Source organism: Bemisia tabaci, chromosome 2 (assembly GCF_918797505.1).
Source record: "Bemisia tabaci chromosome 2, PGI_BMITA_v3".
NCBI lineage: Eukaryota > Metazoa > Arthropoda > Insecta > Hemiptera > Aleyrodidae > Bemisia > Bemisia tabaci.
Genome location: NC_092794.1, coordinates 54633781 through 54661626, shown reverse-complemented (window position 1 = coordinate 54661626; position 27846 = coordinate 54633781). Strand labels below are relative to the sequence as shown.

The window sequence follows — 27846 nt, the reverse complement described above, 5'->3', positions numbered from 1 at the left end:
CCTTGGTGTTTTTTTTTCTTCTTAGAGATTCTGTTGAGTTCCATAGGGACTTCATTTTGCTATACTAACCTACAATTCCTGGCTCATCTGTTAAAACACTTATGTACGTAGGGAAATTAATGGTACATACATTGTTTCTAAACTAAGTCAGTTATTGTTGCTCTCCATGGTGTCTAGTTTTTTAAACACCGGGAAAAACCGGAATTGATCAGGGAATGAAAATTAACGGGGAAAATCAGGGAATCTGTTGCAGGAACAGGGAATCTCTTCTCCAACCACCCATAGATTGTTTCGTTTTCAAATTTGGCGGTCTAATCTGACCGAGCGCTATTCGGCTACATCCGTCATCGTCAGGGAATGAGCTCCTGAAATTCAGGGGAAAATGAGGGAATGAGCTTTGCCAAGAAAACTAGACACCATGCAATTGCAAAATGTAGTCCATATGATAATGTTCCTTTTTCAAGTAGGAACATCACAAATATCTGAATGAAATCATTATTGAATATCTAACAATATTTTAAAGGATAAAATTACGAGTTTGTCACCTGTAAATCGTCTTCTGGCAATGATCAAACTTTCATGAACCATCCTCAAAAGTGTACAAGTTTTGTGGTATTTTTTCCTCTTTTATGCTGTGATTTTGTATTTCTACTTATTGTGAGTCAAAACCCTTTTCTGAAAAGTATTGTGTGGTTCTGTTTTGTAAACACACATCTGCTTTTTTTTGGTCTCATGAATCTTTGCAAAGAATAAAAGCAAAATCGTAAAAAAGATGAGAAGTCTCCGAGTACCCACTGACTCTCAGAGGAATAATTTTAATTTTACCCTTCTAATTATTTTAGAAAATAATTTTTTTACATATACTTGAGTACTTTAAAAGAATTATGGCTGTAAAATTTGAGAAATGAGTTGCTTCACCAATGAACTTCCCTTATTTTTTTAAAAAGTATACCATCATTTTCATCATTTTAATTCCTTAATTAAGTACAGCAAAATTGAAAATCCAAAATCGCAACTTTGGAGTCTCCATAAATAGAGCCCTTAGAAAAAGATCTATATAGATTATTAGAAAGGTTGGATTTCTTAAATGCCAATACATTTTCTCAGTTATCATGCCTACTCAGGAATAGTTTATTCATTTCCGCACAAAAATTACGCTATTTTATATATTTTCAGCTTAAAATACCTACCTACTTTCCAATTGATGAATTCAACCCAATTTATGTTCTCTCTTTTCCTCCAATCAGAATTCTTGCCGTCGAACCAAAAAAAACTATTTTCAATTCAAGGGAGGGGATAGGGGCTTAGGGCGGCCAGGGGATTGACGAAAAAACAACGTATGGCAGTACCTACTTCCCGCCCCCTTCTCATTCGTTTTGAAACATCAATAAAAACCATTAAGTGAACGTGTCGGAGGGGGAGGGGCGCACAAGACGCGTTTACTCGTGTTGGACACATTTTTTGGGAAAGCCCCGTCAACACTACCAGCAAAAGTTCACGGAATTTTAGGCGAAAGTTAAGTTCCGTAAACCTACCTCTGTGCGGACAAGGCCCTCCATTTGTAATTAATGAACGAAAAAATTATGAAAGGACAAACATATATGTGGTTCAATGATTTTGACTTCCGCCGCCGCGCAGACCGCATACCGTGTTGGACGCAATGCGTGAAGTATTCTTACAGTCTTGTAGGCGTTTTGCGTTTCACGCCGACCGCCTGCTGAACGCTCTGTGTTTGGCGCATTGCGTGAAGTATTCATGCATTCTTGTCGGCGCTATGCGTTTCACACTGACCGCACTGTATCTGACGCAATGCGTGAAGTATTCATGCAGTCTTGTAGGCGCTAATATGTGTTACATGCCGACCGCTGCGCCGCGCCGCCTCGCCGATGGCTTCTCCCGGAAAGCATGACGATTTACGGGGCGTAAGGCTCAAGTTTGCTTAGCCCATACGTCAGGGCCGGATTTAGGGGGTGGCCACATGGGCCGCGGCACATGGCGGCAAATTTTGCAATTTTTTTAAATGTAGGCATAAAAAAAAATCGGATTTAGAAAAAAATCACAAATAAGAAAATTCGACAAAATCTCTCATTTCCTGAAAGTATAGTAATTTCTAATTTTGTCGTCTTTCGGTGATACAAGAGACAGCACCTTCAATTAGTCGAGTTAAAAGAGAAACTGAACACGCAATTTGGCCTGGAGCGGCGCGGTGCAGATAGTGATGATGACGAGGACTTGAGAAGAAAAGGAAATGTAGTATCTGGTAGGTAGATTATACATTGAACTTTGTCATCCTTTTAGTACAGCTTGATTCGAGGTGTCAAAGACAGAAATAGATATAGGTGATCGTTCGCAGAGAAAACCCTATAAATAGATTCACTCTCCCCTACAGTGCGGTGGCCACGCGGATGCACAGTGGAATAAAAAGTGTGCTTCAGCTCTGAAATTTTCGTTATTCCTCTTGCCACGTTTCACATCGGAGACCTTGCAGGTACTTACCTTGAAAAGTGATAAGTTCTCGAAAAATGTTCCCTACTATTTGGCCGTATCAACTTTGATGACTCAATCGGGTTATAGAGAGCCAACCCTAGCGTTTTAAAATTAAGAGAGTCCGTGCCTAATCCCTCCTTTCCTTCTTTGGAGCCATGTTTGCGGATATTGATGACAAAGTTGGATTTTTCCGGAGGGAACACATAAGACTGAGCAAAAGTCTCAAGGATGTAGAAATGAGCTCGTTTTCGTCCTTAAAGACGGACGCAGAGCGATTTGCATTCGTCCATTCTTTGAGCGATAAACTCGATCAATTCTCCATCATCGAAGCTGATGATTGTGGGAAGAATATGGAGACAGCAGAGCACTTAAAACTCGATGGGAATTTGGCTTTTAAAACAGGAGACATGTCAACTGCATTGAACTTTTACAACAGAAGCCTATTGAAACATCCAGATGACAGAGGTAAGATCAATACACACGTTATCTATGAATTATTTCTTATCAGTAAGAACTCGAGTACGCTAGGACATGTCCCAGTGCGCCCTCGCTTTGATACGCACCCCTTGCACCCTTGGAGCCTTATTTTATCGTCTTTGGGGTGGGAGAAGGAGGGGGGTATTCTAAATGCATGGATAAGTGTTCAATACTGCCGTGCTAAGGAAAAACGCAGCATGAGCCTTTAGGCGTTGCCAAATTTACCCTGGCAAATCACTAATTTTCAGGAAAATTTTTGAATATTTTTCTGCCAATTTTTTATTCTATTTTTTCTTTGAAATTGATGTACCTAAAGTGTCTGAAAATTTCATAAAAAAATATTCATAATTTTCCTAAAAAATAAACATTTTATCGAAGGAAATTTGTCAACTCTCGAATGTTCATACGGCGTTCTTCCTTAGCACGCGGCAGAATGGTCAAAAACTGTGTCAAAAATGGTTAGATAATGCAAAGAGATTAGAGGGAGGGAGGGGGCGCATTCTCCCCCAACATGTCTCGCCCGTTGGACACCCCTGCCCGCAACCCCTGGTAAAAATTGGCAGTAGAATCTGTGTTCCAAAATACCATAGACCTACAACCAGCTGTAAGATTTCCAACAGCTTCTATAGCCGGCTACACAATTTCTTATAGCATTTTATAGCCGGGCGACTAAGCGACAGCCAGGCGATAAAGTGTATGCTAAGCGTTACTAATTACGGATGCTAGGACTTGGTGAGTTTTAGGACTACCGCTCTCTTTTTGGGCCGTAGTATCTTGATTTATTTTGCGAGGAAATCTCCGTACTTTTGATGGATACCTGCCATTACTAATATATTAGAGCGCCTTCAGTTTCGTATGATACTGTGCAATGCCTCTAGTGTGAAATAGTTGCTTCAAGCGCCGTGGCGCGGCAGGCGGGCGGCAGCCAGCGCGGAACGCGCATTGACGCCTACAAACCTAACAGGGATACTTCACGCGTTGCGCAATGCGTGAAGTATCCCTGTTAGGTTTGTGGGCGCCAGTGCGTCGCCGCTCCGCTTTGTGTTAGACTCTAATATTTAATCTGGCGGAGTCAGCTTTATTCAACTCATGATTTTGAAATGTTTGCACATCCTGTATGGATTGTTCTCATTAAAAAAAAAAAAAAAATTATTAAAGGAAAATGTAAATGTGTGTTTTGTCAATATTAAGGTGGTTCCGTATCAAAAATGATTTCCAAAGCACACGAATTTCTACGCAATTTCTTGTAGCCTTTTATAATCGATGGCAAAAAAGCAACAGCCAGGCGATAAAGTGTAAAGCCCGACGATAGGAACTATAGCCCGGCTGCATTATTTTTTTTTTTGGCTTCGTATAGCCCGGCCGTATGATTTTCTCTGCATTCTACAGCCAGCTATATGATTCTCTGTAGCCTTCTTTAGTCGGCTATAAGAATTCATGTGGTATTTTGAAACGCAGCTCTTTATCGCCAATTTTTACTAGGGACCCCATCGAAGAGCCGGTCAACCTCCGACTTGCAATAAATTCCACTGGGAAAAAAAAGTTTCTTGGAGCCAGAGTCCAGACTCTTGAAAAGTTAGACAAGGAAAGATAAGTACTCTTGACTCAAGGTAAAGGAAAAATTGGAAAAAAGAAGAAAAAAAGAAAAATCAGTGAGAACGAGCCTGGAAACGGATGAATCTGTGAGAGGCTTACGATATAGCACGAAAGGCCGAACTGTGTAAACGTTCTTACCAATGGTGCAAGAAATTTCCTGAACCAATATCGATTTGCCTGATAAATGTATGTACTTCCTTGATTTTTCTCAATGACATTAAATGTCTAGATATTCCCCGATTTTTACTGATACCCACCACCTTATGTAATTTGTAACAGAGACCAGATCTCAATTGGCAATCGTCTATGCTAATCGCTCTGCTGCACTCTATCATCTAGGAGAACACGAACTGAGCATTAATGACATTGATTTGGCTATTGAAAATGACTATCCGAAAGCCATGAGTCACAAAATACTTGAAAGGTAAGTCTTTATTTGAAAATTTCAGCACAGCATATTTATCAAGAGAGCTTAATATATAATTGCCCATGAAATAAGGAAGTTGGCCCCGGATAAAGATATGGAAATTGGGGGAGGGGGGATGTGCACTGTAGACCGCGATATTACGAATTTTCAACTATGAAAGCGCGCATTGTAGTGAACGCGCAATGCGTGAAGTATTCCTACAGTCTCTTAGGCGCTAAAATATGCGTCTACACGCCGACCAGCGACCGCACTGTGTTTGGCGCAACGCGTGAAGTATTCCTGCAGTCTTGTAGGCGTCAAACCGGCGCGGCGGCCACACTATGTTTGGCGAGATTGGCAAGAATTGATACAGCATTAGATTTGAAAGAAACTGTAAGAACAGAAGAGAGAAAATAAGTGTGAAGAATGGCTAGGTAAATTTGATGAAGCGGTTTATGCAGAAGGCAGGCAAAACTATTCGGATAAAGAGTCCATCGAAAATTAAATGAAAACCAGAATCGACCACTTAGGTACTTAATGCGAGTAAATTTTCCCGCGTGAAAAAAAAACTTCCACCGGAGTAAGATTTTGACGTAAAGAGACAGCGTTTATTTTGCCAGTAAAGAATTGCATATGCACTGAAGATTTTGAAAAGGTCGAAAGAAGAGCAGATTCGCGCAAACAAGAAAATAAGTTCTTACCTAAGAAAGTAAAACTAAATTTCTTAAAGAATTTGAAAATCTTGATAAGATTGATTGCATATTTCGTGGCAAAAGCGCTACCGCAATCACAATTCGACTTTCCCAGCCGCAGAGAACTACCGCGATTATATCTCATAAACCGGAGGTCACAAAATAATAAATGTGTGGAGTTTCTAACAGAAAATTTTAAGTACGCTCCTTGTAAAAGGTTCGATAACATTAATTCGTATGATTGATTAATTTGAGATATAAGCGAAAAACCGGTCGCCGCGCGCCGGCGGCATATTTGCCCCCCCCCCCTTTTTTTTTTCGAGATGGTGGCTTCAGCGGACAGCCGATTCCGGTAAACTTTTGTTATGTTGTCTGGCAGCCTATTGCAACACGTTTCCGCAAAAAAACCTTCAATACATTGATTTTCCCGGAAAATGCCAGATTGACGGGCCTATTCAATACATTTTGATGTCTGAAAGTACTTATTGCTCGAATAATCTTAAAAAGTATAGATGATCTCTCTTATGATTGCTCGTTTTTTTCTTCCGAAGGAAAGCTCGATGCTTGTTGGCAATGAAACAACACAAATCTGCCTTAGATGCGTTTAGAAAGACATTCGTTGCTCTGGATGATGCAAAGGGTCCAGTAGAGGAACGGAGAAAGGCACAAACGAATATCCAAATAATGATTGCCATGATGACAAAGGATAAGAACATTTCAGATGGTAAGTATTTTTAGTATAATTTGCAAAACGTATCGAAACTACGAGGATAAGGACCTCTTTGCATACAGCTCCATTGACTCATTCGCCTCGAATGTATGCACTATAAGTATATTTAGCACGTCGTCACCCAAGTACCATTTCTCAACGGGAAAATCGCTATATATTGCGATTTTATCAGCGATAAAATCGCCAGGATCATCAATATCTGAGCGATTACCCTCGATCCTATCGCGTTGAAATCGCGCTTTATCGCCCGACAATCTATCGCGATATTTTCGAAATAAAAATCGCGATAACGGCGAATTAATCTCGATTTTATCTACGAAAATTGATCACGATTTTATTGAACTAAAAATTGCGATGTGTAGCAACTTCATCGCCATACCTACATCGCAATTTTTAGTGCGACAATATCTCGATGTATTGCCACCGATATAATCGCGATAACCAACCGATAAAATCGCTATTTATCGTGATCACTGCTACTTGGGTAACTCTATCCACGATCTGTATCAGTATGCTAATTGTGTACATTATTTTTTACTTTCTTCAAAAGTCTACGGGGTTTTTTCCCACTGAGTTATATTATGGAAAAATAAACTTCAAAGCATCTATGATGCACATAATTTGCGGAGGAGTCACAGGATTAGCCTTCCCCTGGTAAAAATTGGCAGTAGAATCTGTGTTCCAAAATACCATAGACCTACAGCCGGCTGTAAGATTTCCAATAGCTTATATAGCCGGCAAAACAATTTCTTGTAGCCTTCAGTAGCCGATGGCGACTAAGCAACAGCCTGGCGATGAAGTGTATGCATAAACGTTACAAATTACGGATGCTAGGACTTGGTGAGTTTTTGGACTACCGCTCTCTTTTCGGGCTGTAGTATCTTGATTTATTTTGCGAGGAAAGCTCCGTACTTTTGAGGGATGCCTGCCATTCCTAACGTGTTGGAGCGCCTGCAATTTCGTATGATACTGTGCAATACCTCTTGCGTGAAATAGTTGCTTCAAGCGCCGCGGTACGCTACGGCGCGGCGCGGCAGGCGGGCAGCCAGCGCGAAACGCGCACTCTGGCGCCTTCAAACCTAACAGGGATACTTCACGCATTGCGCAATGCGTGAAGTATCCCTGTTAGGTTTGTAGACGCCAGTGCGCCGCCGCTCCGCTTTGTGTTAGGCTCTAATATTTAATCTCGTGGAGTCAGCGTTTTTCAACTCATGACTTTGAAATGTTTGCACACTCTGTTTGGATTATTCTCATTTTCATTGATGAAAAAAATATGTAGTAAAGGAAAATATAATGTGCGTTTTGTAAATATTAAGGTGATTCCGTACAAACTTAAGGATTTACAAATCACACGAATTTCTACATAATTTCTTATAGCCTTTTATAGCCGATGGCGGAAAAGCAACAGCCAGGCGATAAAGTGTAAAGCCCGGCTGTATAATTTTTTATCGCTTCGTGTACAGCCCGGCCGTATGATTTTTTCCAATTTCTACAGCCATCTATATGATTTTCTATCGCCTTCTTCAGTTGGCTATAAGAACTCCTATGGTATTTTGAAACGCAGCTCCTATCGCCAATTTTTACTAGGGCCAATTGGCAAGATAGGCAAAAGCAGCTCCTCAGGAGCTGCAATAGTTGTATATATTAGCAAATTACCCCAGGAATAGAGCCGTAAGTAGAAAAAAAAGAGTTGGCGGCCAGCAGGGTTTCGTCACTACTTTAATTGAAGTGTTATATGATATACGCGTGGCAGAGCGCTATCTTATAAGCGTTTCCCTTTCTTATTTTTCATCTTCCTAATTTTACGTAGATAAGACGAATCACGAGGAAAGTATAGTGCGTTGAGGAAAAGGAGCGTGATGCTTTTTATGAATCATTTTTCGCAGCCGATTTTAACTTCCCCTCTATTTGAGTTTCCAATATTATAATCAAGTACATTAAACCTTCTTTGAGTTAGGAAAATCAGATTATCACGTGAATCGTGACTGTAATCTTGCTTCTAGAATGCCGAAAGAAAAAATCTGAGACCTACGAAATGGACTATGGAGTGAATCCAGCATTTCCGTCTGTGAGCGCAGCTGTTCACTTCAGGAAGAATGACCAATTAGGTAGATACGCGGAGGCAAAACGACGAATTGCAGTCGGCTCGACAATTTTAATAGAAAAACCTTACAGTGCTGTGCTTTTGGAGGAGAACGCTGGAACCCACTGTTTTCATTGTTTTAAAAGGTAGGTGGGCACATATACCTAAAACTCACTGCAAAATCGCTGGGGCTAGATCCAGTGGCGTGACGGCCGAGTTTCCCTGAGTCCCCATGCAAAAGGTTTTTAGCCCATTGGAGAATCCAGCAAATTGACAACATTGTACAGTAGAGTCTCGATTATCCGCGATAATTTGGACCGGAGGTACCGCGGATAATCGAAAATCGCGGATAATCGAAATTCGCGGATAATTGAAAATCCCGGATAATCGAAAATCGCGGATAATCGAAAATCGCGGATAATCAGAATCTACGCAAGACGACCGAAAAAAGTCATCGGAAAGACTGTATTTTAAAGGAATCAATACAGACACTTGCCATGCATTAGAAATGAATAAAATTATTAACTAAGAATCAATAAACGTTACCTAAAGAGGTGAGACGAGATGAAGAGGAAAGGAATGATCCCGAATTTCTTCATTCGGTCCCAGTCGCTTTCAAAAGAAATAGAAAAAGTAAAAAAAAAAACAGTCCGCTCCACAGTCCGCGGATAATCCGAATCGCGTATAATCGAGACTCTACTGTATTTTTTTCATTTAAGCCTATGGAAATGTATCGATTCTTGGAGGGGCCAGGTTTTCTGACAAGGATAGATTATTTAGCATAGGTTTAAATGGAGGAGATCCGGTGTTGCCAAATTTCTGGATCAACCTCTGTTTTAGCCCTCCTCCTCTCCCACTACCATCAAATCCCAAAACTAGCCCCTTGCCCTCTAGTTTCACCTCCCAACCCCAAGGGTCCAAGCGAACAGCTTCATTTATGTCGGTAATTTTTAATTATCTACGGTATAATATACTCCCACCTTAATCCCTGCATATCGGTTTACACCCTTCGACCTCGATAAGTAATTATTTAAGAACTGTCCAATGATGTTTTTTCTATTGTTTGTTTTGACTATCCACAGGTTCCTTGCTGCGATACCATGCAAATATTGCTGCGTCATTGCATTTTGTTCCAAAACTTGCCGAACGCAAGCACTGGATTCCTACCATCAGTATGAATGCAAAGTGTTAAAACAGCTTTGGGCATCCAAAGCATCGATTACATGCCTCATAGCTATCCGACTAATAATGCAACACCCTCTGGAGTATTTTATAAAAATCAAGCCTCTTCTCGAACAGGTAAAGAGAATAGAATCTAGTATACTTTTGAAAGGAAAAACGAGATGAGTGCCAAGATACGTTTTAAAAAAGCGAGATGAGTGCCGAGATACGTTTTAACAAAAGCTTAATCTTAAAAAGCTCATGTATGGAAAATTGGCAGGAGCAACCCAAAAACAGCATTTTGAACAAGAGAGTTGGGACGGCACGGATGAAACCGATAACGTTGTGTTCCGAAAAAAATTCAATTTAGTCACGGTTGCGGAAAAAAATTGAAAGCGTCAAAAAAGGTTGTTTTTGAGGCAAGACGATATATCTCTCACATGAGGAAAGGAATGACAATTTTTTTTTTACACTTCGAATATACCGGGGAGGGGGGGGGGGGCGCTCTCGCTTGCCGTCCCTTGCCAGTCCCAGGTACCTAAACGTTGTTGCTAACCATCTAACTTGGGACGCCAGGGACACCTGGCCGGGAATCGAACCCGAGACCTCCCCACCATAGGGCAAGCGCTGCAACCACTAACACGCAGAAGGCCGACAATCGGTCAATTTTAATCGGTCGCTGGCTACTATTTTATAAAATTTTAGATAATTTCTCATATCGACGGTGAAACTGCAAAGACGCGTAAGTGCATTTCCTTTTGCGACGCAACAGTGTATCGAAATGAAAATTCACGTAATTTTTCCCAGTACTTAGATAAAAAATCCTTTTCCCTGTTCGAAGTTTTAAATAAGACTTTACAAACTTTTTCTATTTTAATTTTAGTTGCAGCACCTTGGATGTATGTGTTGCATATTTAAAAGTTGAAGGCGCTGCCTTTTTTTACAAGGACAACACAGAGTTGTTAATAACGCCTTGATGCAACTATTTGTGTTCCACGGATGTGCGTGTTGTATGTTCAAAAATTGAAGGGACTAATTTCGGGGCATTCATCAATCTTTTGACCACCTCTCTCACCCTTTTTTCATCCAAGAGAACAAATTATCAGTGCTCCAGACGACCGCGGATAGTCCGAACCGCAGATAATCCGACCGGGTTCCACTGTAAAAACGTTTTCGTAGTTCTGCCGTCGATATGGAATAAATTGGCTGTTGCACGCCTGGAAGTCTCGAGGGTTGCTGTAGTAAAACTTCAATGGCCTATGCCTGATGCCTTTGCTCAGAGTGTCTACTAAAACTGCAGGTGGGCCAAAAATGAGTACCCTGGTAAAAATGGCAAGTGTTAGGTCAGTGAATTTTCCACTGAGGTCAGTGCAATTTGCTCTGAGGTCAGTTCAGTTTTCTCTGACGTAAGTGTTAAAGCACTTACCCAAGAAGTCAGCACTGAGGTAAGAGGCACTGACGTCGGGAGAAAGACTTACCTAAGTGCAGAGATGTCTCTGAGGTAAGCGGGACTGAGGTCAGGACTTGGTTCAGAGGGTAAGTCTCTGACATCAATCTTAATCGAACCGCACTCACTCCCAAAAAGTAGAGATGGCTCCCCCTTCCCCCACCCTATTTCATTTTCGTGGGGGAATATTTCCTCGGGACACGGGGACCACAAACTTTATCTTTCAGAGAGGCATATTTTGTAGAAGGTGGGATTTTTTAAGAGGGAAGGAAAACTAGTTTAAGTAGCCACACTCTTGAATAATTTGTTTTACCCTCTTCGTTTAAGATGGCACTTAAATAATTAAAACACAACAAAAAATGAGATCGATAAAAATATTATCACCGCTTAAATATGTATTTAGATATATTTATTTAAGCATTATTATTTTTTTATAAAAAAATAATAGTTTTAAATTTGGTTTTAATTTTTTTCAGTCTTAACTGTTTTTAAAATGTTTCAGTCTCAATTTTTTTTAAAATTTTCCTACTTTATTTTCAATTCTTTTCTAACTTTTTTACTCCTTTACTTTCAATTTTTGTATCTGCTAATTTATATTTTTTGTATAATTTCAACTTTCATTATTTTTTTTGCATCATTAGCTTTAATTTTGAATTTTAGTGCGATCCATTTTTTTTTTCAAAGAAACGTAACTTACAAAACTTCATTTACATGTTGATTGATTAAAAAAGAATAATAGAAAAATTAAGTATCGGATTCACATTCAAAGACAAAATCATCATTTGCTGGCAAAATTACTCCAATGGGGGCCCTGAAATGGTAAAATTACGCCCCTAACACGTACACGCGCAGGAAGTGTAGTGGTTCAATCGCTAGGACGATCACCGAAGTTAAGTTACGTCGGGCGTAGTTAGTACTTAGATTGGAGACCGCATGGGAACGAGCGATGTCCCCTGAAGATTGTGATACTTGCTTGGGATTGAAAACTCACAGCAGCCCTCCCTGATCGTCAAATAGTGACTTAACGTACCTGGCAGATCGGTAATTAACGAAATTTTTGCCTGTACAGTATTTCTGGGAGTTTCCACTCCGCTTACGTCTGAGACACTTAGGTCAGTGCCACTTACATCAGAGGCACTTGCCTTTGGAACAGACCTAACACTGAGGTAGCAGATCAGCGCCCGGCAGCACTGACATCAGTGCTTAGGTCTGTTCCAAAGGCAAGTGCTACTGATCTGAGCACTTGCCATTTTTACCAGGGTACTTTTACGGAGTACTTTTCCATTCCACTCCTGAGAAATTCAGTACCTCCTTTATAGAAGAATTCAGTACTTTTTCAGTACCTCTAATTGACTAAATTCGAAAAATTTCAAAAAGTTGAATTTCTCGCTCAAATTGCGAAAAAAATTCTGGACCTCCTTGCGGAATTTCCGCACTTTTTCAGTACTTCCGGACCGCTCTTAAAAAATCAGTGCATTTCCGGCAATTCCGGACTTGTAGACACCCTGTTGCTCCATTCTGTAGAATATAAATTTTTGCAACGGGCAAAAATCTGTTTTTTTTTCTTTTTCTTTTTTTTACGATTTAATGGTTACACCATATATGGACTGCATTTAGCAATTTGGACCTATAAATTCTGGCTCATCTGAAAAAACACTTATGTGCATAGGGAAACTAATGGCACATACGTTGTTTTTAAACCGGGCCGGAATTTATAGGTCCAAATTGCAAAATGCAGTCCATATGTCCTTGAGCAAAAAAGTCGATTAGAGATGAACTCCACATGACTTTATTCCTACAGAAAAATACGAGTAATCGTCAGTATGTTTCGTGGGTACACAATGACAATGCAATCAAGTAAGCTCTGAACTTGCAGGCCAGGGACTTCGGGGAGTCGGACAAAAACTCCGAGGCGAACTACTTGAGCGTTTATGACCTGGTGCGACATGACTCCTCGCGGACGGCTGAGGACTTTTTACACCGGGCGCACATGGCAGTTTTTCTTTTCAAATGCTTGCGAGCTGCAAAATACTTTCCACAATTAGGTAACCATCACTGATGTATTTTTACTAGGAAAATTGCTGTTTGTGAAACGAAACTTCACCAAGTCCGCGAATTGATAAGAACTTCTTTTTCTATCTATCTTTTCTCAGGATGGCTGGAATTTCATGGTCCAATGTTAGTTATCGACGGTGTAAGTCCGCAATCCCGTATCTCGTTTGCAGTGTTTGAAAATCTCCGTTCCTATTTTATTTTTTTTTAAAGGGGAACGACAAATCGACATCATTCCTTGCAGTTTTCGGAGAATTTTCTTCCCACAGAGAAGGAAAAAATAATGCAGGGCCGGATTAAGGGGGTGGCCACATGGGCCGCGGTCCATGGCGGCAAAATTAGGGGGCGGCAAAGTTTGCAATTTTTTTAAATGCAGGAACAAAAAAATCGGATTCAGAAAAAAATTACAAACAAGAAAAGGTGAAAAAATCTCTCATTTCCTGAGAGTTCATTCATTTCTAATTTTGTCGTATTTCGGTGATATAAAACCTTTAATTAGCACCTTTAATTAGTTGAGTTAAGAGAGAAACCAAACACGTAATTTGGCCTGGAGCGGCGCGGCACAATGAGTAATGATGACGAGGACTTGAGATGAAAATGAGAAGCCCTCGACGCGGCGGTCGGCATGTAACACATATTAGCGCCTACGAGCCCGCATGAATACTTCACGCATTGCGGCAAACACGGTACGGTCAACAGCGGTCGGCGCAGCGTGAAACGCACAGTGCCTATAAGACTACACGAATACTTCACGCATTGCGCCAAACACAGCGTGACCAGCGCGACACGGCGGCGGAAGTTAAAATTATTAAACCACATTTATGTTTGTTCTTTCTTGATTATTTAGTTCATTTCTTACAAATGAAAGGCCTTGTCCACACAGAGATACGTTTACGGAACTGAACTTTCGCGCGAAGTTCCGTAAACTTTTGCTAGTAGTGTTGACAGGGCTTACGCAAAAAATGTGTCCAACACGAGTGAACGTGTCTTATGCACCCTTCTCCCTCCGGCACGTTCACTTGATGGTTTTTATCGATGTTTCAAAATGAATGAGAAGAGGGCGGCAAAATACAGGCGCGGCCCATAGGCGGCAAGAAGGTAAATCCGGCCATGAAATCATGACAGTTTTTCAGAATTGCCGTTGAGTAGTTTTCCATTTAAAGAATGAAGTATCGCAGGAAGTCTGCCACGTCGCAAACCGAGATACGTACTTGCTAACTTACACCGTCGATTTCCCTTCTTTGTGTCTATAAGGTATTTGAAATCACCTGGCCATGGGATGCACACTTTCCGGGGAGATGAAACAGACCTGGAAAAACCTGACCAGCCATTGTTAAAATAAATTGACGTCAGGAAATAAAATGGGATACGTATTTTTAAGCCCCCGAAGCTCAAATTTAGGGCATTTATTTTTCTTGGAAGGGGATTTGGGCTTACCTATCTTATTTTTCGAGTTTTTCAAACGGAAATAGTACTCCCTATCTTCGGACTGGATTATACGGGGATTTTATTTTAAAGAAATTTTCTGATTACCGCTCCTCTGAATTTTACTTTAAAACGAAAGGCGTAGGTACCGCTGATTTCGGGATTTTTCGTTACGTTTGATAACACTTGTGTCGAAATCTCTCCACTTTAAAAAATAAAATAAAAAAATAGATAAAATACATATGTCAATTCAGGAAGAAGATGCATTTAGTGCGAGTGGAAATGCTCGCTCGTGTGAGCCATTCCCAGCAGTTGAAGTAGTATTTGAGAAACGGCAACGAAGAAAAAAAGATGCAAAAGTACTCGGAAACGTGTAAAATGCTACTTGACGCTCAGCTTTACCCCTATACTGCCGCGGTAGCAAAGAGAGCAGTAAGTGCATCTTGTATGAGCTACGGTTAGCACATGCTTTTACGTGTCTCGAGGTTCATCCCAGCATGCACTTACTGCTCTCTTCACAATCACCGCAGTAAAGTCTCGTATCAAACCGCAACGTGATCGGAACAATCGCAACCCCGTCTCTTTGGGTGACGGAGGGAGGAGGAGGAGGGGGGGGGGGTGCACGCGAAGAATTGGGCTTTGTAGTTTTTATGCCACTGTATACCAAGTGATGAGCATAGGGGCCTGATAAAATTGGATATTTGCTTTTTAGTGATTCCTTATGGTGACCAGGGAGCATTAACTGATGACGAAACATTCATTGGCGGTCTCATACTCCGTCATCTACAACTCTTGCAGTTTAATGTCCATGAAGTTTCTGAGCTGATCATCCCTGAAAAAGCAACACTCAACGACGGGCGAGGAAAATACCTGGGAGCCGCAATTTTTCCTACTTTGGCACTCTTCAATCATTCGTGTGATCCCTCTGTTGTAAGGTAAAAGGATATCTTCTAAAAACTAATCACACTCTATTGTTATTTCTTTGCTTTCATCTCTATGTTTGTTGCAAATGACGAAGTAATAATCTATCGATTAACTATCCTACGCGACACAATCCAACCTTACCTCCGATCACTTCCATTCTACTTTTGGTGACGTCTATCAGCTTGGGGTCACTTAAGTGCCTTCAAAAAAAAATAATACATAAATATAATAAAAAAAAAGTTAAAAAAGAGGAGATGAATTTTTCCTTCATAATTTTTAGATATTATCTCCAAAATTTCTCGTCTCTTCAGATATCAAACAGTCAATTAGTTGGAAAGTCAATTTTTACGTCATTAGGAAGCTGAAAAAAAAATTGAAAATTAGTTAGCTTACTATACTTCCCGGAGTATTTCCATTGTCTCACATGCTTTTTCCGACGAATTACAAATTAATTAATTTTCTTGCAGATATTTTGATGGTAATAGAGTTATTGTGAATGCAATTAAAGACATGAAAAAAGACGAAATGGTAGCGGAGAACTATGGACCGATATTCACGAGAGCCGAGCGAGAGGAACGGCAGAAGACACTGAAAGATCAATATTGGTTCACATGTGAATGCATTGCCTGCACTGAGAACTGGCCAACATTCGAAGAGATGAACGATGAAGCCAGTATGAGGTTTAGATGTGAATCAAAGAATTGCTCCAACATCATCGTTGTTCCATCTCAGACCCTCGAGTTCTTAATAACGTGTCAAGTGTGCAAGAAAGTCACCAATATTATCAAAGGACTCAAAGTGTTACAGGTTAGAGGAAAACACCTTTGTCATTTCAAATTAATTAGCATGATGTAATTTGTGAAATTAACTGATAAACCTATGTTCGGGGGGCCAGAGCTTTCTCATCCATGGGTTTTGGACTAAGTGGACCATCTAAAACAACTGAAAATGAAGAATGTCAAACCAAGCTAGGCTTGGCTGATTGAACTAAACTACCTTCGTGGTGAGGCTTAGAGTATCAGGCAAAAGTGAATGCGCACTACGTTGCGTTCTTGCAGATCATCTGTAGGTACAGCTCTTTACGATAAGAACACTTAGATTCAAAATTGGTTTACATGCTGCCTATCTACTGATTTAAGGGGCCCCACCGATTTTTGATACACATGGGTGATCCTCACAATTAAATTTTTTTAATTTGTTTCTTTATCTTCCAGGATACTGACAGTAAATTTACAGAGGGTCAACAATTTTTCGACCGGGGCAATGTGAAAAAAGCTTTGGCAACATTCCTTGAATTACTACAACTTCTTCATGATATTTTGGCACCTCCGTTCAAAGGATACATTCTCTGTCAGCAAGCCATCAAAACCTGCTTCCTGCACCTTGGTAATAAATTTGTAGAGCCAAAAATTAAATAAAAAGAAATTTTACAGGTTGACGGAAAATTATACACGAATGAGTTAAAGTTATTTCATCAAGTTGTATTCAATGTGTGTTCCTCACAGGGTGGGTATCATTATGAATCGGGAATAGCACTCAAAAGGCGAGGACATAAATAGCTCATATTAATGAGGATTTAAGGCAGCCTAATGATAAAGCGTGCAATGCGGTGCAGCATCCAAACTCACATGGCAACAGTCCCTCATCTACATCAGAAAAAGCAGTAAAAAGCTCGAAAAGTTCCCTTTTCAACCCCAATTTCTTGACACTGGCATGTAGAGAGTTTGATTTTAAAGGCTTATCGTGCTCAGGAGATCGTGAGGAACATCATATCATGAAATACCGGAATTTGGGCGGCACCAAATGTATGGTATTTCAAGCATTACCCTTCGAGACTCAAATTTAAAATTTTTTTAAATACAAATATGTCCAAGCTGTTGTAATAAATTCTTTTGATAAAACGTTTAACTGTTCATCAATCTGAAATTTTAGGCAGGAGCTTCAGTTCTTGTGACTGACGACAAAAAGTAAAGAACATCATAACTACTTAACATTGCTAGAATTTTAATTAAAGTAAGAAATCTAATAACTGAGGGACATCATATGAAACATAAACCGATTACTTACTATGTTTAATAATTAACTTTTACTTCGTTTAAATTTTATTTATTCAACAGTTTTGCTGTACACATTAAGAAAGAAAGAAGAAGAAAAAAGAGAAATGTATTACAGATCATGAGAGAGCAGCAAATGATTTCCTTTAATTAAGAAATATGAGAGAAAATCTGATAAATTAAGATATAAGACTTGAGCAGATGCAAAAATTCAAGCTGGTTCTCTAAATGGAAAAGAAGCGCTGGATCCAGCAATAGCATTTCTGCAGAAATATCTTTTCTACCTTGAATACAGCTGTGTAAACCTCCCCTTTTTAACTGCCTTCAAAATTTGAACTTTATCTGTTCTTTATTTACTATGCTCAACGCAGCATTTTTTATCGGATTGAGAAGCAACTAAAATTCCTCTTAAGTTAAGATGTAAACCATACAGTGTTATTGAGGATACAAAAAAAGGAAGAAAAATAATAACTATGGAATATGATTTGGCCAACTCCATTGATGCGGACATAAATCAATTGTTAAACTGCACGGATCTGAAAAGAATATATTCCAAGAAATGCTGTTACTGCAGTCATTACCTCTTAAATTAAAACAATTTGTGGATTTTACCTTAAAAATAAAAAATAAAACAAACTATATAAACAAATTGAAAAACAGTCCTTTCATCTTAATTGTACATACATTTTTAAAGAGGAAAGAAAAAACTAAGTGTAACAGTAAATACTCATTCAATTGCACTAATTTGATGGTTAAAAGGGAGAATCCATCACCTGTCCCCCTGTAATGACCGATTTCAGTTTAAATGCTTTGGAAAGGAGGAGCAATGGCCGCTGAGCTAGTTTATTTAGAGATTCAAGCGTGCTTGAAGACGAAGAACCCAACCAAATGGTGAAATTACTTCACTTATTAAAGGTGTTTTCACACACTGTGCTCTTGTGTTTGATCCCAAGTACTGTGCAACCAGCAACAAAGCTTCTGATGGTAATTTTCAACTTTTGTCTCTTTGGCATGGATGGTAGTCCAGGAAAACAAAAAGGTCTTCCAGTTCTCCGATTTTCTCTTAGTTCTGTTCCAGTTATCCATTCAATTCGTCAATCAAATGTCAGGTAGTGGTCCAGGCGTGGTGCGTAAGGTGGTATCCACGATCTACTACCTCATGGTTTTATCTGTTTTGACAGGTATTTTTTTAAATAATAAAGAATTGTATCTTTACCATTCACCATTGAATTTACGCATTACTTTTCTACCTGCCAAATTCACTTTATCATTATGAGGCAAGAGAAAATCTGCAGTTCCAGTCCTAGTCACAGTTTTAACAACCAATGGAAGTTTTTACTTGTTCAGAAACTCTGGGAAATGATATTAAACAGCATCATAGTGACACTTTGCAGTTTCTTCATACAAAAAAAAACAAACAAAAAAAAAATTAGTTCCTATATATTACGATGATTCTGGAGAGGCAAAGGTGTAACGTTGACAGGAATGTAATATTTATGCCAAAATGGCAAAAAAAGGCCACATCAAGGGACTTTTGAGACCACAAAAACACTTCTGAGGCTACGTCATTGTACTATGAGCATATTTAAAGCAAATTAAGGGCAAAAAGATAAAAGGTTCATTATATTTTCAACCTAATGACTTCTACGATTGCCTCATTTGTACAAACATGAACTATGAACGCACTGCTATATGGATAAGCAAACTTCACAGGCTCCAGGAGTTTCAAGGAGAACACACATCGATAGATTAAGTCGAAAAATTTCGAATATTCTCAACATTTAAGAATCTCTGATTATGGAAACACAAACAGACTATAAGAACACTAACCTAAATTTCTCCTTGCAACTTTCTGTGAATATTTTTGAACAATTTGCAGGAGCTGTCAAGAAATGGGCCAGTGGCACCCATTTTTTTAAAGTACAGAGTAAACCGAGCTTCTAAGAATTCTATCTTTAAAAACTCAAATTAGCAAAGAGAATCCGTTTTGAAAATGCCAAAAATGCGATCAGTTTAAAACGATATTTGGGGGAAGGGGGCTCTGATGACGTAACAAAGCGGGGAAACAGCTTTTGCTGATTGGCTGAGCTCAGTTTCAGGTTTCGCACTGCTATATCAACTCGACTGTCAGCTTTTGGTTAGTCAGATTTTAATTAGTTTTTTTTCACCTCAGAAAAGCTTTTTTGAACTATTTAATAAATGTTTTTGTTTTTTCACAACATTTTACATTAATCCTGTAAAACTTCTTTGCCATTGTCTCATTCTGTTGGTGAATTTTCTCTGGAAAAAATTAAACAAGAATAGAGATTCCTAAAGTTGCAGTTAGTGACTTGCGTTTTTCTTCTTTAGCCATTGATGTACTTCAAGACTAATACTAGTTTTCTCTACGCATGAGTGTGCCAAATAAAAGCAAACTGGGGCAGACAATAAGTATTTACTGACCTCCAGGCATAGAAAATGAATATTTTACTGATAAAGGACAGTTGCTATCACCTACTCATTCACATAATATGTAAATAGACATGCAAAACTTTAAAAAGAGAACCAGAATCCAGTTATTTGTGAGAATACATTTTAGAAAGATAACAAAATTTGGCAGCTGTCAATAACAGCAAGAACGTACGTACATCTAAGATGATTAAAATTAAAAATTAAATTGTCAAATAGACAAAATGAATTGTCACACAATAAACTTAATAGAATTAAAAATTAAATTACAGAAAACTGCCTTCCCTTGTTATGAGAGAGATCTTAAGTGGTTTTGACACCAGAGACAATGTATAGATGAGGGATGATGTAAGTATTGGAGATGTTGTCCATGTCGCACACTGATACACAATAAACAGATATTAGATTCGTTTACTTGGGTTTAAGTTTTGCTTAGAATGGAAAATATATTCTATGTTTCAAAATTCATTCCATCAGCCAGATAGCGCATATAGAGTCCGAAACAAGGGGCATGCCACATTTGTTTTGAGGTGTACACCGGGTGCATACTGCAATCTGTGAAAGCTAACGACAACAGTTCTGTTGTCGATGGAACATATGTCATCACCTTGATGCAGGATCTATAGAAGTAGACTTGATAGAGGAAGGAATATCACTATCACTCAAGGCAGCATTCATTCCAGCGCATATTCCAAAGTCTTGGAATATGCTCTCAAAATCTTAAAGGTACTCAAGCCATGTTAAGTTGTTCTTACATACCACTGAATTTTCTCAAACTGAAAGGAAGGGCCTCATATTAATTTCTCTTTCTCAGGGGAGTTCACTTGGTTCCAAACTTAAAGCAGACTCGGGTAAAATTGACGTAGATGACTGAAGAATTAATATTTGGGCTACCCTGGATTTCCTAGCAAACATAGGGAATTTCATTTTTTTCCATCTCAGTATCATCCAAGAAGAAGAGATTGCACCATTCCACATAAACATCTTGTTATAACTATTTATATGATCCGTAAAAGCCAAACCTCTAGGCTGTATAAAAAATATAGTAGAAAGAGGGGAAGACATAGAAGTTTGGTAGGGCATGAAAGTAAAAAATGTGTTGAAACCGATCATGATAGCTATCATAGTCCATGAACAAATTATTTCTTCAGAAAGACTCATATGATTTACATTATTACTGTATGAGGTAGAAGAAGGCCTTTGAAATAGATGTCACCTTAATACTGCCTTGATTATGATGTAAATAACATGGGTCTCCCAGAAAAACATTACTGTTTGGGAATAACTTTGAATCCAGCACCAAAAGATTATAAAATCTATTTCGTGCAAGATTTCTTGAAGGGTCTACATGGATCATTAGAAAAAAAAAAGTAAGTTTTATCAATTAGTTTAAATCAATCAATAAGTTTTAATTCTTAAAAGCTATTGAAGCTCAAAAATTCCGGACCTGTAATTGAAAGCTTACTCTTAATCCTTTCAATTGTAATTCTGTTTTGGTTTGCGACCAACAAGACACTCAGAAACAGAATTTTTCCAGAGCCATCTCAAAAATATTCCCCTACCTCATATACTGGTCGCATACTGATTGCCAAACCTACAAATTGTTTTTGAGAAATTAAGAAAACTTAGCTCATTATAAATCCCTTAACAAGAGTTTTATCAATGGATTCAGAACTTATGGTGCAATTAAGAATAGCACTTATTAATGGATGTGGTTTCTTGTCAACATTTGAAATACGCATGGGTAGGAGATCGGCAAACCTGAGTAAAAAATTCTCTAAACCGGGACAGATAATGTAGACCTTTGCTCCTGAATTGAGCACAGTCTCAGAGGAATTCGCATATTCACGAAATACTCGAGGGAACATCTAAAATTGGACTGCAAGTAAAAGTTTAAAATTGCCTAGATTGTGCAATAAAAAAGATGGGATGGAGGGCAAATCTGAGTTTAAAGAACAAAATATGATTATAAAAAACAGCTCTGAAACACAGTACAATAATTCATCTTTAAGAAAATAAACTCCTTTATAAAATTAAAATCCTAAATATAAGAAGTATTTGGACGCTTACGGAGACAAAGCGAAGAGGAGCAATTTGAGAGAAGTAGCAGTTTTTTGGTAGGAGTTCTTCAGACTTGATTTCCTTTAATTGTAGCCTCTACCAATCTTTCTTGTGTTCATCCATCGACACACCACCCGGACCACGTAGCACTATCATTAACAAACCACCAACGACAGAAAACGTCTGAAAGAGGAAAATACATGCATTAGCCTCCTGACTAAAGGAAATTCCATTTAGAGTTTTGCACCCAAAACTCAGTTTTTGAATCACTGCAACTGCAAGCCAAATATGTCAGAAATTTGTCATAGTAGAAGCAGCTGTAGTATACTTTCTTATGCAACAATTTTCGTAAAAGGACAACACTTTCATTTGATAAGGTATTCCTTTTACTTTTGGTGAGCCTCCAACAGACAAAAATGTCTATTTCAGGGGCTAAAGAATAGCATTCATCAGGCTCTTCACTTTGACTCTATCAAATACAGCTCATGCATGGCAACAATGGATTCTTATGGCTCTAGATCGGACTTATGAGACTGATACTTGCGAGTAGTCACCGACTTTAAAGTACGTCAGCTAACAGCAACTACGTACGAACCACGGGCTGAACACTTTTTTTAAAACCTAGTTTCAATTTTCACCACAGTTTGCACTATTTTTGGCTTATTTTTAAAAAGTCGCTGGAATAAATGTTAAAACATGTTGACATTGAGTATCTTTAAATAAAGAGAGAGACCTAAGACTAAATTTCCATTATAACAGATCTGTGTATCATTCAGATAATAAAAAATAGATTTAAAAGTGATCTGCAATTTAATTCAGGGTTTGAAGGGAAAATATGAGTTACATAGTCTTACTGTTATCCAAAATGTGTGTCAAAACCAATGAAAGAATAAAGACCAATAAAAGAGTCAGAAATAATAATTTTTTAAACTTTCATTTTTTGCAACCAATCAACCTCATTCAGGTTGAAAAAAAAAAAAAATAAGGAAAAATATTGTTCATAATTTCTTTTGGTCCCTGACAAAATTAAAATTATTAGAGATCAGCCAACTGGATAGTGAATTTGGGAAAGTATTTCAATGTGTCCATCTCCTCTTTGCACAAGCACAAAAATAAACAACCTTGACAATCAAGCATCAAAATCATTATTCATGCGATATGATTTCACTTAAAAGCTTCAGAACAACAATATTATGTGCAATACATACCTGGAAAAAGTCGTACTTCAGGAAATCTCGGAGAGGTTTGTAAGATGGAACATTCCACCAAGCATTATGATAAAAGTTGAGGAATGATAAGAACCCAACCAGCAGCAAAGCACTTAGCTTTGTTTTATAGCCAATCATTACTAAAATCATTAATGCAGAGCTAAATAAGTCTTGCAAAATCTGGAAAAAAAATGAAAATGAAAGAAATAATCACACAGTCGTTAAAGCGAGCACACACAGTGACCCAAAAATGATTGTAACGTAGAAAAATGCGTATTTCAGACTGCGTTATTGAAAGTCTCAACTCATCTTCCCACAGAAACGAACGGACAATTTTTATTGAGATTTCCTGAGAATTTTCTTCACTTGTTTTGAAATAATCACACAAAATTGCAAGGAGAAATTTTGAGTTGTTTTCTTTGAAAAAAAAAAAGGATGTGATAGGAGATTTCTAAAAGTAGCAATTGAAGCATTGGGTACAGAAATGGCATTTCTTAATTGCGGTATTTCAGAATTTCTGTTAACGCTTCATTCACTATGATTGAAGAAAATGTATGGAATTCAATGAAATTTTCACTGAATTTTCTTTAAGATTTTACAATACTGAAACTGAAACATTTCAGAAAATTCACCCAAAAATTTCCCCTCTAAAATATGTATTAACGATGGAGATTCTAAAACACCGCAACCAAGAAATGCTCTTTTTGCACCCAATGTCTTAATGGGAAAACGCATTCTTTGCACTTAGCCATTCATGTAAAATTTTAAAGAATATATGACTCTGGTGAGCACAAAATAAACCTAAGCATTCAAGATTTACCAGTAAAAGGCATCATGAGCATTTACAGTTCCTTTTAGCAGACATTTGTTTTTGGGATGACACATGTAATTTCAGGGTTGCATTAGGTCCACAGTGAAGTCTGCAATACTAAAAATGCAGGATCCGGGCATCCTCGATTGAAGGTTGTTTAATGCAAGATAAGGGTAGGTAATTGAGGGGGTAAGAACTAGGGGGTCTTCATTGATCTGCAAAGTTGCAAAATTTTATTTGACAATTAAATCCTTTGTGACAGTCCATGGGAAAAGGGACCTTAAGTATTCCATAAACAAAATCGAGTTGTTCTACAGACTTGATTATAATAATTTTAAGATACATCAGATGTTTTTTGAGCGTATGGGTGAAGTAAAAAGTATAATCATTGATACTTACTTGGAAAAATGAGATTTCTAATCTAATTAGGGTAATGAACATGAAAGCCAAAAGAATTCTTCCTCCAAGCTGGAGATAATTTTTAGGTTTATTCGTATCTAAAACAAATGCAAAATATAAATTATGAATTGAAATGAACATTAAAAGACTAAATAAGTATTTAAATCACTCACAATACAAGATCTGTCTGGGAAATCCTTAATTTCTCCTTTTTTTGGGGAACTGGTCCACATGGATGAGCTACAATAAGGATTATAATTAGGTTTTTTTGAATTTATTTGAATATTTGAATGTCTCTTGAATACATGTCATGAAGGCTGCGCAGCATTTAAGTCTCTCTTAGCAAGCAATTTTTTTAGATTTCCAATTTTGTTGGTAATGATGGTGCAATATTCAAACTCAGATAATCGAAATTTTTAAACTATTTGCTTTGAAAACAAATTTCAGGCTCAAGGACAGGTACATAAATCAACTCTGATGCATAGATTGGTCTCCACTTAAAATATCAAAGGAAAAATGGCAGTTGGAACAATTTTGCCCCATTGTGCAGAATTTGGCACCAAACTCAAGACATTTGGACTGTTTGACTGTTCTAGGTGAATAGCAAAGTATACTCCAACTACAGCTGCAATCTTTGAGCTAAAAGCGGATAAAAACACTGGACTGAGATTTCTTGACAATGAATAGAATTAGTGACCAAGTTATGACATTTGGACAGTTCATGAAACCCAGGCTATCAATAAACATTGAAAAACTTACCTAATGTTGGAACACCAGCCAGCAATGTCCTTGTTTCAGCTTTGCTGTCAGCCAGAACGAGGAGTAGAGCACCAATTAAAGCTAGATTACGCAATAGGAAATGCAGATCCCAGAGAATATCATACGCAAAAGTCTGGAAGGATCAATAAAATATAATATTAGCCCTGACCGAACGGAATATTCTGGAGGACCAAAATAATTAGACTGAAAAGTTGGGGGAAGCATTGACTTTAACTACCCAGTAGATATGGTAACAAAAAAAAGAGAAAAAAACCTTTGGTCGGTTTTATGGCCACTGCACTGATAATAAGGTAATATAATAATGATATGTTAGAATCTTTAGATATGAGTGGTTCTATATTCGCATGATTAAATTAGAGTGTAGGTGCTTTGTGCTTTGACAGCAATTTGAGAGACATTTATTAGAATGTATAGAACTTGTTATAATTTTACACTCTTTCATTACTTCTTATCTCAAACAAATTAAAAGGTGTATGAATGGCAAAATAAGAACTTTTTGCTGCTCAAACAGCAAAGTTCCATGTAGTTTAATCGACATATGCGTTGCGAAAATGACAAAACTGATGCATGATTTGTAAAAAGGATGTACAGTATTCTTCTTTGACAAAAAAAAAAAAAAAAAAAACACAGAAAACAAAAAGAAGATGTATGAAGGGCATATACTAGACACTCAGTGTGTCACTTGATGCCTCTAAATAATCAATATTTCAATGTTCACTAGACTTATTACGATGTTCACCTCACTGTCATTGGACTTACTATCCAAAGTACATCATTTTATTGCCCGCTAAAGGTGCACGTACGTTCACTTGAATTAATGCAACCGCCTGACTTACTTTCACAAGAGCAGACAAACATAGCACAACTGCAAAGTTCTCTTGCTCTAGTTTGAAAATGATGTTTCTTTTTTCTTTGCGTCATTCATGCTATTTTGGCTGAAATATGAGAAAGAGGAGTAATTACCTGTAAAACTACGATGAAAAAGAGCACACCACACGCAGCAGGGACTTGCTTCTGAACTATAACCAAAACACAGCCTCCTAATTGACCAACTAGATTGATGAATACAAAAAGAGTTGCTAGAAAGCTGCCACAACCCCATGACATGTCCATATACTCCTTTTGCTGTGTCCACTGGAAGTACATTCGCAAACCATCTTCAATGAAAGTTGAGATGAGACACAGTCTTGAAGCAGTTGGAAGGAATACTTTTGTCTTCTTATAAACCTGAAAATGGTAAAAAAAATTAATTAGAGCCCATTAAAAAAAGTTTATTGCATCGAGGTTTCCATGAGAATAATACTAAGGGTCTTGGTGTAAAAATCAAACGGTATTCAGGCCACATCTATCCATAATCTCTGCATGTAGACCACCATCTGTGAGAACCTCAAAAGCAGGGCCGGATTAACCTATTTGCCGCCTGTATTTTGCCGCTCCCCTATCATTTGTTTTAGAACATCAATAAGAACCAATAAATAGTTGTGCCAGAGGGGAGGAAGGGGTGGATGCATAAGATGCATTTATCTGTGTTGGGCGCATTTTTGGTGAAAGCCCTGTCCGCACAAGCAAAAGTTGACGGAACTACACGCGAAAGGTAAGTTCCGTAAACCAGAGCTCCTCTTGCCTGCTGGACAAGATTACAGTATTGACGTGTGGCAAGATGATAGGAACAATCATCACCACTTGATTACTTAAGTGAATGACAGATCCAAGATCAGTCAAAGAATACAGTTCATTGATGGTAGAAAACTGATAACTCCTGCTTTCAGGTCAAAAAACCCTGCCAATCAACTTTTCAGGTGTCTTGCGGAGTCGCAGAGCATGTAAATTGATTACATTTTCATCCAAAGAGCCATAAGCCCTTGTCCACTGTCAAAAGTGGTGATAAAATCAAGACAGCACATGGTTCTTATGCGTTAAAGATTTATCAATCAGTTTTCCTACTTGTCGTCTGAAGAGCCTTGCGTAATAGAAAATCCATCACCGACAAGTTGTACTTTAGCGCTTGATATGGAAAGCTTAATCAAAACAGTGGCCTGGGTTAGATTTTGAAGACTCAAAAAATGGGCCGAATTTCAGTAAATTCCCAAGAGACTCACCAAGTCAGCAAAATCCTCAGCCTTCCGGAGGTATTCATTTGGCACAACTTGATCCATTGCACTATAAACCATGTTCAGGCCAAAATAATAAAAATTGAAGGGGCCAGTGTGACACACTGGCAAACTGATGGCAGGCTCTTCCGAAGTAGAGAAATTAAAAAAAGGTGGAATTAAAAATTAGACCAGATTGATTAGATGATGTGGAAGAAAAGGTGTCAGTGAAGTTAACCTGTCAACTCGGGGAAGAAGAAAACAAACGACACGAAAAACGACAATTCATCGGTGTCCAACTTCTTTGATCAACAAAAATCAGCTAGATTGTGAATGTAAACATAACCTATCGATCGTGACCAGTTCTCATGCCTTCTTAAAAATTGTTCAAATTCATCTAATTGTAAGTGTTTAAAGAAAAATGTCAGTATCCTATGATCAAAATGTATTTTTTATTAAGTTTGCAATCCCTTCATATCTTCTCAGATATCACAGATTTATTATTTTCTTCATAT

The 27846-nt window shown here is 38.2% G+C and overlaps 2 protein-coding genes across 2 annotated transcripts; one reads left to right on the top strand and one right to left on the bottom strand.

The window, feature by feature from the left end:
- The first annotated feature begins 128 nt into the window (after window positions 1-128).
- On the top strand, window positions 129-16930 carry LOC109035920 (SET and MYND domain-containing protein 4). The gene is made up of 9 exons (XM_019049765.2): window positions 129-2952; window positions 4840-4984; window positions 6210-6382; window positions 8392-8617; window positions 9554-9770; window positions 12956-13124; window positions 15269-15491; window positions 15948-16287; window positions 16695-16930. The coding sequence occupies exons 1-9, from the start codon at window positions 2643-2645 to the stop codon at window positions 16896-16898; spliced, it is 2007 nt and encodes a 668-aa protein (XP_018905310.2). The 5' UTR covers window positions 129-2642; the 3' UTR covers window positions 16899-16930.
- A 534-nt stretch (window positions 16931-17464) lies between these two features.
- Window positions 17465-27592, bottom strand: Surf4 (Surfeit locus protein 4). Its single transcript, XM_019049766.2, has 6 exons — window positions 27341-27592; window positions 26205-26468; window positions 25221-25353; window positions 24462-24559; window positions 23252-23431; window positions 17465-22226 (listed from the first exon to the last, which is right to left on the bottom strand). The coding sequence occupies exons 1-6, from the start codon at window positions 27410-27412 to the stop codon at window positions 22140-22142; spliced, it is 834 nt and encodes a 277-aa protein (XP_018905311.1). The 5' UTR covers window positions 27413-27592; the 3' UTR covers window positions 17465-22139.
- Window positions 27593-27846: the final 254 nt, after the last annotated feature.